General features: G+C 46.9%; 2 protein-coding genes across 2 annotated transcripts; both read left to right on the plus strand.

Annotated features, from left to right (window-relative positions):
- LOC107227787 (glycine-rich protein 5) lies at positions 1 to 878 on the plus strand. The gene is made up of 3 exons (XM_015669034.2): positions 1 to 28; positions 96 to 432; positions 495 to 878. Exons 1-3 carry the CDS (start codon positions 17 to 19, stop codon positions 746 to 748), a joined length of 603 nt encoding a protein of 200 aa, XP_015524520.1. The 5' UTR covers positions 1 to 16; the 3' UTR covers positions 749 to 878.
- Positions 879 to 4833: 3955 nt separating this feature from the next.
- On the plus strand, positions 4834 to 5609 carry LOC107227780 (dirigent protein 10). The gene is made up of 2 exons (XM_015669023.2): positions 4834 to 5157; positions 5227 to 5609. The coding sequence occupies exons 1-2, from the start codon at positions 4878 to 4880 to the stop codon at positions 5361 to 5363; spliced, it is 417 nt and encodes a 138-aa protein (XP_015524509.2). The 5' UTR covers positions 4834 to 4877; the 3' UTR covers positions 5364 to 5609.
- The last annotated feature ends 6837 nt before the right edge of the window (positions 5610 to 12446 follow it).

Here is a 12446-nt window from a genome sequence, read left to right on the forward strand (position 1 = left end):
CGCTCAGTCAGTCAACATGAAAGCCTTCGTGAGTATACGAGTTTAAGCTTCGAATTTTTTAAAACCAACAACTCCTCCCTGAATCTCACCCCCAGATCGCCCTCCTCGCCCTCGTCTCCGTGGCCGTCGCGACGCCTCGTGAACGTCGGAGTGTCTGGGGTGGCGCCCACGGCGTCGCGGTTGGCCTGGCTGGGCCAGTCCTTGGCGGTGCTTCGGTCGCGGGGCCTCATCTGGGCCCCGCATCTCTCGCCGGGCCCGTCGTCGGTCCCGCTCGTGTTTCCGGAGCTGTTGCCGGCCCCGCTCACGTCTCCGGCAGCGTCGCCGGGCCCGCGGTTGTCACCGGGTCCGTTGCTGGTCCCACCTGGGTTGACGGAGGCTGGGACGGAGCCTGGGGTCACGGATGGAACGGAGCTGCCGGATGGGCTGGTGCAGGTAACCGTCCGATACGACGAACCCAAAACACTCTGCGTTGACACTGAAATCGACCTTTGTAGGATACGGACTAGGAGCTGGACACGGGGCTGTTTTGGCTGGGCCTGCGGTCCATGGAGCGGTTCTAGCTGGCCCAGTTGGTCACGGAGCGGTGATTTCTGGGCCGCACGCGGGCGCGGCTGCGGTCTCTGGACCCAACGCTGGGTCTGCGGTTATCTCGGGACCTTCTGGCACCATCTCCACCCATGGCGCCGGATACGGAGCTGGAGTCCATGCTGGACTAGGCCATGGATGGGCTGGCCATGGTCACTGGTGATTTCCACGCGTCCTCCCCTGAGCCTCTTGACAAATGTACTGACTGGTCCTGGCTTGGTTCCCTTTCTCGACCTCCGATTCTCATCTTTTTGTATAACAAACATTGAATAAATGCATTTTTACACTTGAAATATGATGCCGGTACGTTCATTGACTGTTTATCTCATTCGCCTTTATCTAGTCATAATAATCGTTGAAACCATTCGAAAGTATATCCGCTGACGTAAATCTAAAGAGCCGATACTCTTTGTTCTCGTTGAATAGTCAGCCATGCTGCAGTAATTGTCACGACCTGTGGCGATATTAATAACGCATAGGCAAAGCCTGATTAACAGCGAATAGTATATTATCTTGTAAGCAGCTATATTGCTGCGGAGCGTGGAAAGCTCCTTTACACTCGGCGTAATTTACTCCGTCATAGCTTTCAGTCTGCAATTAAGCGATTTGAGGTGGCCTGAGAGGCGTCGGAACTTCCCATTTCGTGTCAGAAGCTTCGACCATATTCCGTCTGTTCGCTGGTTTGAAGCTGGGCTGAACAGAAGAAGACCGCCATCGTCTGGTTGGAACGTAAAACGTGGATTCTAGCATCATTCAGATGCCCTGGACCGATGCACTCACGAGCCGACAAGCAAGGGCTGGGCTCGTGTGGCACGGCTGGTTTACAACTGCAGTGCCGGTTGATCGTATCAGCATCGATCGAATTCCTGGGGTTGCACCAAGTGGCGACGGTCTCCGAATATACTGTACCACCTCCCTGATCGCTGTTTCACCCTGATTGAACCTTGTTTTAATCGAATTTCTCTGGGTTTCTACATACTTTCTTTCGATCAACTTCCGTCTCGCGCATTTCCGGCTGGTAACTTCAAATGCTAAGAACTGCAAGTTCCTTCGCGAAAGTCACCACCAGGAAACATACCTGTAATGCTAATTCATCTCGACACTTTTTCCACTCTGTCAGATCAATGTTTGATAGAAAATGAAATGTCGTGAACGAGCTCAAGCTAGCTTGTCAATCGTAATGCGATCTGGCGATGAAACGCAACCGAGCTATGTTCCAAAAGCATGTTCTCTTCATCGTTTCAGGCCCCCGATTTTTGGCGACTCGCTGAGACGGCAAAGGCCAGTCGTTCCAATCAATCGCCCACTCGCTCTGGCCGCGTCGACATGTGAAGGGAGGGTTTTGAGTGGCCGCGACAATGCGCGTGGCGACCGATCATTTTGCTGATCTACGATTACAACCGGAGTGTCATTGTCGCTGGAGCTTGAAGGCTGTTGGTGAATACGTCCGGCACGCGCGTTCCACGCCTGACCTCTGGCACCTACGTGCCGTGCCTACGGCAGCGGTTAGTGTCTGACACTTGGCACTCGCTAACAAAGGATCTATAACTCGAATTACCCACCGTGTGGGAAGTGCAAAGTCGGTGTGTCGATAATTTCTGGAGTACGTACCTGCAACGACCGTGTGGGTAGGCAGGAATTTCACTCTGCACTTATGTTGCCCATTTCGGACGGGCGGCGGGATGGGAAACACGCGAAAACACGTGTGGCATAAGCGGAGAGTAACTTGACCAACGATAATAACCGTTGTATCGAGTTACAAATTTCATACCAACTTTGTGTGATTCTCCATGTATACAGTGTTATTATGGCGAAACACTACGTGTCCGAAAGTTAACGCTAGACCGTAAATTGAACCATCTCGAATTCTCTACCTCGCTGCTTTGTACCGACCAATTACCTTCGAAGTTACGAATTATCGACATTTACACATAACGTTAAACGGGACAAGCATTTTTTCCATACATTAAATCGGAAGAAACTTACAAGCTTTAGGCCACTCGTGCAGGGTTGGTTTAAAGTACGAGTCAACGACGTCTTAAAGAGTATCGGAATCCTGAAATCGCAGCGATCATGTTTTCAGTCGTAAAATAAAAATTATCAAGGAAATTCAAAAGAATTCCAAAGCGATCATCATGGAATTGTAAAAGCGAGATGTTTCGATCATACAAATGTTTTGAAGCTATCTATCGGATGAAGAACGTATTCGTGTACTTGATGCGAGGATTGAACAGCGACTAAATTCTCGAGGGGAAAATTCATATCGGAGACCTTTGACATATCACGTATCAAAGGCGGTACTATGAAAATGTGAGTATCCGTATAGTCGCCAAAGAGATTTGGCAGACGTTTCAAACATTCCCCGTCGTTCGGGATTCAAAGTAAGAAAATTCACCCCTTTTCACCTCAGCGCATCGCAATGCTTGATGTTGACAGGATGATTTTCAGTGCTATTGACAACCGAACGTTGATGCGTATCATGGCTCGTCACGGCGCATTCCGACCTTTGGTCCTCGACGAAGATAAGATAAATGTACCAGTTATTGATCTTTTTTGGTTGTATCCGTGTGATTCTGAGTTCTAAAATTACTATAAATTGGTTTTAGTCATCGAAGAATTCGCAATTTGTGCCGCCAATTTATAATTTTCGAAAAGAAAAGGGTCAATAATTGTTACGCTTACCTTACGCCTGTCGGTGTCACTTGCATTAGTCCGAGACAAATCCTAATGCAGATTGCTGAAGTCTTGCCTCCACAGACAAGCGAGGCCAACCTGACCAGGTGCAGGTTAAACTTCTCGTCAACGCTTTGTCTCGACGACGAAGGCCGCGAGGGGAAGGCGGCATAAAAAAAGGGGAGAGGAGGAAAGTTTTCGAAGAGTGAAGGGGATAAATAACTCAGGTCCTGGGTTAACTGGGCGCAGCTGCTAATTCCTCGATAATTAAAATTTCACTTCCTCCTGATCGGCTATTAATTTCTACCCCATTCGTCCGTCACTTATTCCCCGTTTCAAGAAACCCGGCACTTTGTATATCCGTGCATTCCCCGAAAAGAGTAATAAAACTTTCTCAAACTCAAAGGTACGGTTCTTATAATCTGGAATAGAAACGAACAAAATGAAAAAATAAAAATAAATAAAAAATCGAGAAACGAAGTAAAGCCTGGAAGGTATTTCAAGCTCGAATATAACTTGCACTCTGCGCCGACGTGCAGTATATACGGTGGTAAAAATCATACAGTATATTTGATAGGAATCTTCGAACGTGACAAATTGCCTGTTTCAAACATATTGGCACTTTCAGTCGTGCCTGCAGGTGTGTGTGTGTGTGGGCGCATGTGTGAGGTACGGCTGCAGCGTGCTTCGGGCGAAAAATAAAATGATACTCCGCTTACCTACCATTGGAAGTGGTTCGATATTGACGGGTGGATGTGCCGAACGATATTGACCTGGGTCGTGTCGGAAAGCTCTACTCATATGGAATGCGAAAGCGATCCGACAAAAATTGAATGATTAGAAGGAAAAGAAAACACATAAAAGCATTTACAACGCTGGTACCGATGGAAGGCCACAATTTCTAATATATCCCACGTAATGAATTTCTCTAAGGAACACATTCACCGAGTTTTATAAGTCAATTGAAAAAATATCAATACAGCAACCTTGTAACCTTATCGGCGCTATTGAAGGTGTAATAAACTTAATAAAATTTCTGATTCTTTTCACAAATCTTGGCATCATTTTCGTGATAAAGACGAAACCTTGTCGCTACGGTCTCAGACAAAATCGATTCGTTAAGAATAAAGCGCCGCGTTGCCGTTCGTCGCGTTCCTTCCATCGCGGTATATAATATACAAAGAAATCGACAATGCTCGCAATACGCTTAAATCCGCAGCAACCCACTCATGCGATACTCAAGATCGCCTTGTTCGCGGTTTTTCGGCCCACCGTCAAAGCCTGTTTCGAATTAATTCCGCGCGGCCCAGCCCTCGTAGTTACAAGTGAATTCCAGCGAGTTGCCGCAGGAGTCGAAGACGGCTCGTTGTCCGGGTGTCGCGACGCTACCGACGCCTGTTAAACCTACGCCTCAGTCCCGCAGGCCGCACCGCACCTCGCCCTCCAGGAATGTTCAAAGTGCGCGACCCTGCGAGCCTTGCAATTCCGCGCCACGCCCGAACCGCGAGGTCGCGGCCGCGGCCGCGGAATCTCGTCGTATAAAAGCGCGACGCAGAATCGGAGTTGACAGATCACCGGCAGCCGTCTGCTTCGCAATTCTCTGCACCAACCCTCCCAGAATGCGTTTCTTCGCCGCGATCACCGCCCTCCTCGCCATTTTGGCCACGGCCACAGCCGCTCCTTCCGGTCTCTGGGGCGCCCACGGCGTCGCCCTTGGAGGCCCGGTCCTAGGGCCAGCAGCACTGGCGGGGCCAGTCGTGGGCCCAGCGCGGCTTTCCGGTCCCGTTGACGGCGGTGCCCTCGTTTCCGGTGCCGTCGCCGGACCCGCCGTCGTGACCGGAAGTGTCGCTGGTCCCGCAGTCGTTTCTGGATGGGGAGCGCCGGTCCTCGGATGGGGAGGTGAGTGAATTTAGCCACGTTTCGCCCGCCACCAGGCTGCGGCCTCTAACCTTTCGGGCGATTTTACAGCCGGACACGGTGTCGCAGGGGCCGCACTTCACGGCGCAGTTTCGGCACCGACGGTCGTCGCAGGACCATCTGGCAGCATCGTCGTCGGGCCTTCCGGACACGGTGGTATTGCCCAGGGGTGGGCGGGACATTGGTGAACCGGAATCACCCCCGAGTAACCGAATTCCAACCCTCGACGAGCGACCGACCCGACCTCACAAGCTGACCGCCTAACGATCTCCGTCACCAGCTACCCCGCACACAAATGTTTACCCTCTTAGCTGCAGCGAACCTTTGACAATATACCTACCCGATGTAATAACTCTTTGTACATAACCTTAGCTCTTCTGTCTCCGATCTCCCTTTTACCACCTTTCTTTAATAAACTCGCACTTTCAAAGCAACGATCGGACGGATGGGCTTTGATCTCCGTGGACCTTGAGATTCGTTTACGTCTTCCGATTCCTTATCCGCGCGCTTGTCTCGCTCTTCGTGGACGAGTACGTGCAAGGCCTCGAAATCTCGGGAGAGCCGGTCATCGATGATTCGTTGGAGCCGCTTTGAGACGCGGCGACGATTCGTTTTCTGGCCGATAGCGAGACAATGCGGACTCAAAGCCACCGGCTGCAGAGCTTCGGGACGCGAGGCAAGAAGAACGCTTTCCAGGCGACGGTGTCTGTAATTTCAGGAAATTGCTGGCACTGCACTTCAATTAGTCTAGACCGGAGTCTCCGGCGTCTCGGGACGGGCCCGATATCGATACATTTCCGGTCTCTTTGCGAGGCGCTGGTCCGTCGAGTCCAGCGATTCTTCAACTGATCCCGGGAATATTTTTCTACTTTCGATTATCTCTGCGGTTCCGTCACTCAACGAGACGCGTGAAATCCCAAGAACAGAATCGTTTGATGTTTCCCCTCCGATTCTCCGCGAGTATTTTTCAAGTAACGCGAGCGATTACTTAGCGGAATGAGACTGCCTACCTGCGTTTGACGAGCCGACAAAGAAGGATTGATTGCGATTGTGGCCGGACATTGGAGAGAAAAGGGAAACGTTATGTACGAAACAACGGTACGATAGATGAAAACTCCGTTTGAGCTTTCCACCGAGGTCGGGAAGCTTTGTCCGAACGATGAACGGACCTCGACCTTATTCCTTTTTGACTCGGCCGTGAATTACGATCCGATCTAAAGCCGATGAAACCTCGATTCTCGTACACCTTTGTCGGGGCTCGAACAAAGATAAGATTGATGTTATTGATTGCGCCGAAATTACGTTACGCGTCAACCGCCTCCCACTATGGCATCGTCGACGTTCTCAGGACGAGCTTCGTGTGTGCCGAGAAAGAAGGAGAGAAGAATCGGGAAAAGGATGAGGATGAGGACATCAACCGGGGTATAAAAAGCGCGATATTAATTTCGAGCAAATGAATAATACCCGCAATTTTTTACCCCCCCAAGCTCCACTTTCAGCGGCCGGTTCTCGGGTATCAAATTTCCAAAATTAGAAGAACGGGATGGCGTAATAACGCGGATAAAGTTTGCTGCAGACAATGATTAATCCTCGGCTTCGCTTTGCTTGCCAATGTCCTTTCAAGACGCCGCGCAACCAATTGCACAGTTATAATTAAAAATTTCTATCCGCGCGCAAAAATTCTTTTTTCTTCTTTCAGAAATATTTCACTTACCGATGAAGATTAGCTGGGCTGATATTTCATTCAGCCGTTCGACTTGCCAGGGAACTTGGAAGGCGAAAAGTCGGGCAAAGTTTCGACCAGCCTCCTTGATATAAGAAAAAAGAGACAAAAATGAAACCCCGACTTTTGAGAGCTTCGCAATAATATATTTTACTCGTAATGTTAAATACCACGAAAGTCCGGATCTTATCCTTAAAATCTTTGCCAAAAGTACCCGCTCATCTCTTCTCCCGGTATAACCGATTAAAAATAAAAACGTGACTGGACAGTGAAAAACTTTTTCAGGACTCAGAGAACCGCTCCGTCAGTTTCCTTAATGCCTTTTATTTTATTCCCGTCGTAAGTTCTTTGAGGCTTTGTTGTGCGTTTAAACAATGCAAAAACAAATCGAGATTCAAAATCACATTGATCGACTCGGAAGGAAGATCGATTGCAATTTCAAATTCGTTGAAACAGGCGAAATTCCAGACGCTTCGTGTATCGTTAAACGCGAATAAAAAGCCACGAGAAAGTCACAAATTTGACAAATTAACAGGACCTTGAGTCGGCACCGATGTTAATACATTATATATACCTGCATATGTATTTCGCATCGGCCATGCGTAACTATTTCGCATTAACGGTACAAGAGAATCACGGAGTGGGTGCGGAGAGCGCGTTAGCGTGGAAACTTGAAACTATATTTGGATTTAATTGGAGCGGTATTCAGCAGGCGGAACATGCTTCGGTATCACGAAAATCGGAACAGCGTAACCGCGATGCTCTATGTTTCATTTGTTTGCATATCAATGAAAAAGAAAACATAAATTAAATAAAAATATCAACGTGTACCATAATTTTATTACAAAACATTAATCACTCTTGCAAATTGGAGAGAATCTGTGTGAAATTCGCGACCCAATTTTTTTATACATTTTGAAGCTCAATAATCCCGAGTCCAAAGAGAGCTTCAGAAAATACTATGAGCCATATTCTTGTTTAATATTCATTCGATTTTCGCGGATAAAATGTGACGTGAAAACGAGGATTAAACCGCAGACTTGTGGTCAATACAGAATGAGTTACAAACTGAAGCGAGTAACTGAAAATCTCTCTCTCTCTCTTTCTCTCGCACATACACACACCCACACATACACACACACAGCAATGATTACAAGAGAAACAAAGCGCTGCTGTCCGCACTTATTCGTGAGGCAAGGAGGCGACGTTATTGCTCGTTCAAGAAACAGGTTAACGGTAACGGTACTAGAAAATATGACATTTGAACCTCGTTTATAGGCGGCCAGAGAATATGTCACATGCAAGAATGCGTACAGGGTGTACCGCGAGTAAAAGTGCGAGGAAAATTCGCGGACGCTTCTGGAGGAGAGAGTTGCAAAAAGTGTAGATATTCAAGATCGGAGGTAAAAGGAGTTGAAAATCTTTTTATTTCATCTAATTTATTTCGTGCTTCAACAGCGAGTGACGACTGTCTGCTGACGGGTAAGAAATCACTACCAGTATCGCACCCGGTGTGCCGATAAATCAATAAATGCAGTGCAGTTAGAAGCGTGACAATTGTAGCCATTGATGTAACGGTTGAGCAGGTGTAAAAATTGTTGGTTTAAAAGGTGACAATGGTAGACATGGAATTCCGCCAGATGGAGTTGTGGTTATTATTATATTTGCGATATTTTACCCATTCAGTATTTCAGGTATTTTTAACCACCGCATAATACGAGCCCGTGACAATGCCGGGTTGAACTTTATTCTCCTGCACTGGACGATGGAATATGTGATAATAATAACGTTCACAAGCCCGCTTGAACAATTTATGAAATTCGAAATACGCGGTGCAGGTGAACGCGCGCTTTACTCTGAATCGGGAATTCATTATTTACGGCGATAAAGCGCTCATTTCTGTTACGCAAATAAAGTGATGGGGCTTATCCAATACTTGGTGTTAAAAAAAAAAACAATATCCCAGTGAATTTCAAGGATGCCATTATCACCGAACGATGTCAAATAACCCGGTGTCAAATCGAGCTTCAATTGTTTTATCAGCGAGGTGAGGATTTTTCCGTTAATTATTTCCCTCCGCCGCGGTGAAGTTAATTCGCAAATTTCCCGAGCCAAACACAAAGGGAAAGAGAGAGAAAGAGGATTTTGCGAACCCTTTGTGCTCGAGAGTCCGACCGTTGGATGCTAATGTCCACTCGAATTGCGAGCTGAATTTCGTTACTGCGATCGGACCGAAAGGACGCGGCGTGTTATAAAATTCAGTTCAACAAATTCCATGTCCTTCAGCGTGTTTGCGGTCCGTAAAATTTTCTATACGCTCAGCTTTAAACCGCGACTGCTAGCCAATTACGACAGAGGCAAAAGAATTTTTGCCTGATCTTTTTGCGCAGCGAGAAATAGAAAGAGAGTGTGACAGTGACTTTGAACTCGTACGCATTTTTCTAAGCCTTTTCTAATCCAGCGCAGCCGCAGCTTATTCTCTTATGACGGGACCTTACGGCGAGACGTTCACCGAGGTTGAAGGTTGATCGGTGATCCGTCATCGTCGAGGCCTGAGTATAAAAGCTGAACACGACAGGGTCGACTGACAGTTCACCTCATCTAGCCAGTTAGCGCTAAACGAACAAGGCGAAGCGATGAAGCTCAGTCTCATGGCGAGGAGGAGAATCGGGTTTCGTAAATTCTAGAAATACATTCGGTATATTGAAGTTGTTGCGGAGCAAAAAACTGTTGAATTTGGAACGTCGTTTCCGGCGAGAAATTACAATGTATTTAAAATATTTCGAAGAGAACGTAAACAACGAAAAGTTAGACGGCTTTCCAAATCTTGACCAACCGGTATTTACCGGCAATTATTATAATGTCATATTACGGTGAAATAGCAAATCACGAAAAGTGTTCTCTGGATGCATACGTATGTAGATATTGCGCAAATAGCCAATCTCGAGCTTTCCGCGTTGCGTGACTGTAATAGGTGCAAAAGATAGAGGCTGCCAAAGAGAGCCGCGAAATTCGGTCATTCGGATTGTTGAACCACTTGCTTTTTTACGCATGGATCCAAACCTTTCAAATCACGCTACGCAACTGGAACTGTTACTTTATGAACCAAGAGAGTGAGACGCGAAGAAGTCACCTGGTCAAATCAAACAGAAATACTTTGCCTTTAGGCGTGATCTAACATCTATCAAAACAAAAAACCAAGTGTAATAAAACGGGGCAAAAAACACGCACCGTCAAAGTGTATATAACATGTGAAAACGTATCTCCTCGCGCTGTCTGATACACCTTGGTTATAAAGCAAAAAGCGGGCGTCGTCGAGGCCTGAGAAATATTGACAAATGTGATCATCTACACGCGCTGCCACGCAGATTGGTGGCTCAATTTATCTGAAACGAGATCGCTGCGTTCAGTTTAATCGGCAAATTTCCATCTCTGGATAGTGATATACGCCAAAAATTGGTTGGGAAACTCACGTTTTAATCTTGGAGAGCTACCATTAATTCTTTCCTTTCTTTAAATATATTCCCAGCCTGTCGGTAAATAGCAAAAATTAATACGGCAGGTTTATCACCGCGTAGTATGCACGAAAATCAGAGACATTAACGATAAGATACTGCGGTTCCACCTTATATTGTCACTATGGACCGACGAACTCGCTCTGTTTAGTTAGGACTCAACGCGGACTACCTGGCTCCAAAATTACGCACGAAATTCGGATCCCGCGAGAGTTGTTCAAAGCACCCGGAAGCACAGCTGGACTCGATATGGAAGTTACGTAACAGTCGAAACACGGCAAAGAAGCAGGCGAAAAGTAAACGACCTCCAGTATATCTCGAACCCGTCTCCGTGTCAATAACAAATTCGATACGCTAAACGAGTATTGTGCAGCAGTGACGGTCAGTGAACTTTTTCTGCGCAGCATCGATGACACAATGATCAGACGATCGCAAAACGATGCGCGTCACGTATCTTGAAAAGTTATGATTTTTGGTAAGGTGATAAAAAATGGGTGAGACTCGTTTCGAAACGCAGCTTCACCTTCAGCCTCGAACGTCTATTGGAAAGTAATAATCTAAAATTTTCACTCTGGATTAGAATGTATTTTATTACAAGCAGACCAACTGTGGTGGAGATAACTCGATGTGTTACAATTTACCGTGGCTCACAGCCGAGGCGACGCTCTATCGCAATTCGATATCTGCTCTTTGCACATCGAATTTCCGTTATACTTACCGCCTGATGACGCCAACGGTGACAAGGACACCGTAAAAAGCATCGTAGAACCTTTAACACGATCGTTCACAATGCCACTTGACGTGTTCTCTCGATCTCACCTGGCCAGCCGAAGGCCAACACGCCTCAGGCTCCCAGCTTACGTGTGTTGTGCAAACGTTTGAGCATTCAGGCAGTGTTCTTCGCGTACGCAACACACCTGGCTGTGCCTGGATACGTAGGTCTAACCATCGCATGACTTGCTAGAGCGAATCTCCGACGCAGTTTACACCTCGGGGCACAGCTGCGTTGCTCAAATTTTCACCGTATCGTACCGTCGCGTCGATGTATAAACGGAGGAGTGAAAAAAGTGGTTTCATAACGGACGATAACGGCTCGAGCATCGACTAGTTTCAGGGCTTCGAATCGTTAGACGGTGATGATTCAAGGCGACGAACAGGGCGCTTCGATGCTTGGTTCACTGCAGCTTTTTTCTTTCATCAAATGATCATCAATGTGTCGCTTAGGGTTACTTTTACTCCGCACTTTGCTGAACCTTTTTTGAAATTCAATCGGTACATCAGTTACGCTGAGAAGCCTGTATGAGAAATGGACCCAACGCTTCTCTCAATTTTTGCTACATCTAGTTTGCAACCCTTGAAACATCGCGGGTTGTTGAGGATTTTGTGACGTATCGGCACGTCTTCAGGGATTGACGAATATTTCTGACAGTGGGAAAATATGTAGGTAGCTCATGAAAAGTTTACCTCGGCGACTTCGCCGGAAGGATGATTCATGCCTCTTTCCATTTGCGAGACAGTATATTATATGATCCCGCGGTTTCGTTTATACCTCGGAAACGTTTTCCGATCAGCCATTCGAATGGTACATAGTACAAGTTGTCGAATGTCAGAAGACACGACGGGCTGACACGCCTGTCACACTCACTCCACCCTGACGATGAGAGAGTTGCCAACTTTCGATCGATTCATTAACACGACGCGTTCCACGTCTTACATTATATAATATTCGATTTGGAGTTGACGGGGTAGAAAGTGGTTACGTAATCGTAATGCGCAGTGTCACTCGGTACTAACTCAGATGTGGAATTGAGATGGAAACGCAATAAGAACACTTGAGCAGGCACAGAATACGAATCTGAAAAAACGCTAATGGACAAGCTCTTCTCTCGTCTGTTATAAAAATGTCAGTTTAACACCAAAAATGGTCGATCATGTGATAAAAACGAAATTGGTTACGTATGAGTAGTGCAAACGTGCGTTCTGGTGTTCTTTAAAGTTACGTCTAGGAAATCGAATCAAAAACATCCGCAGTG

The sequence above is a fragment of the Neodiprion lecontei genome, chromosome 1, assembly GCF_021901455.1.
Source record: "Neodiprion lecontei isolate iyNeoLeco1 chromosome 1, iyNeoLeco1.1, whole genome shotgun sequence".
NCBI lineage: Eukaryota > Metazoa > Arthropoda > Insecta > Hymenoptera > Diprionidae > Neodiprion > Neodiprion lecontei.

Excerpts from the sequence above, each read along its gene's own strand:
- LOC107227787 (XM_015669034.2), top strand. Across the intron at positions 433-494 it reads TGCCGGATGGGCTGGTGCAG|GATACGGACTAGGAGCTGGA; the intron begins GTAACCGTCCGA and ends CGACCTTTGTAG.
- LOC107227780 (XM_015669023.2), top strand. The coding sequence starts at position 4,878 with ATGCGTTTCTTCGCCGCGATCACCGCCCTCCTCGCCATTTTGGCCACG. Across the intron at positions 5,158-5,226 it reads GCCGGTCCTCGGATGGGGAG|CCGGACACGGTGTCGCAGGG; the intron begins GTGAGTGAATTT and ends GCGATTTTACAG.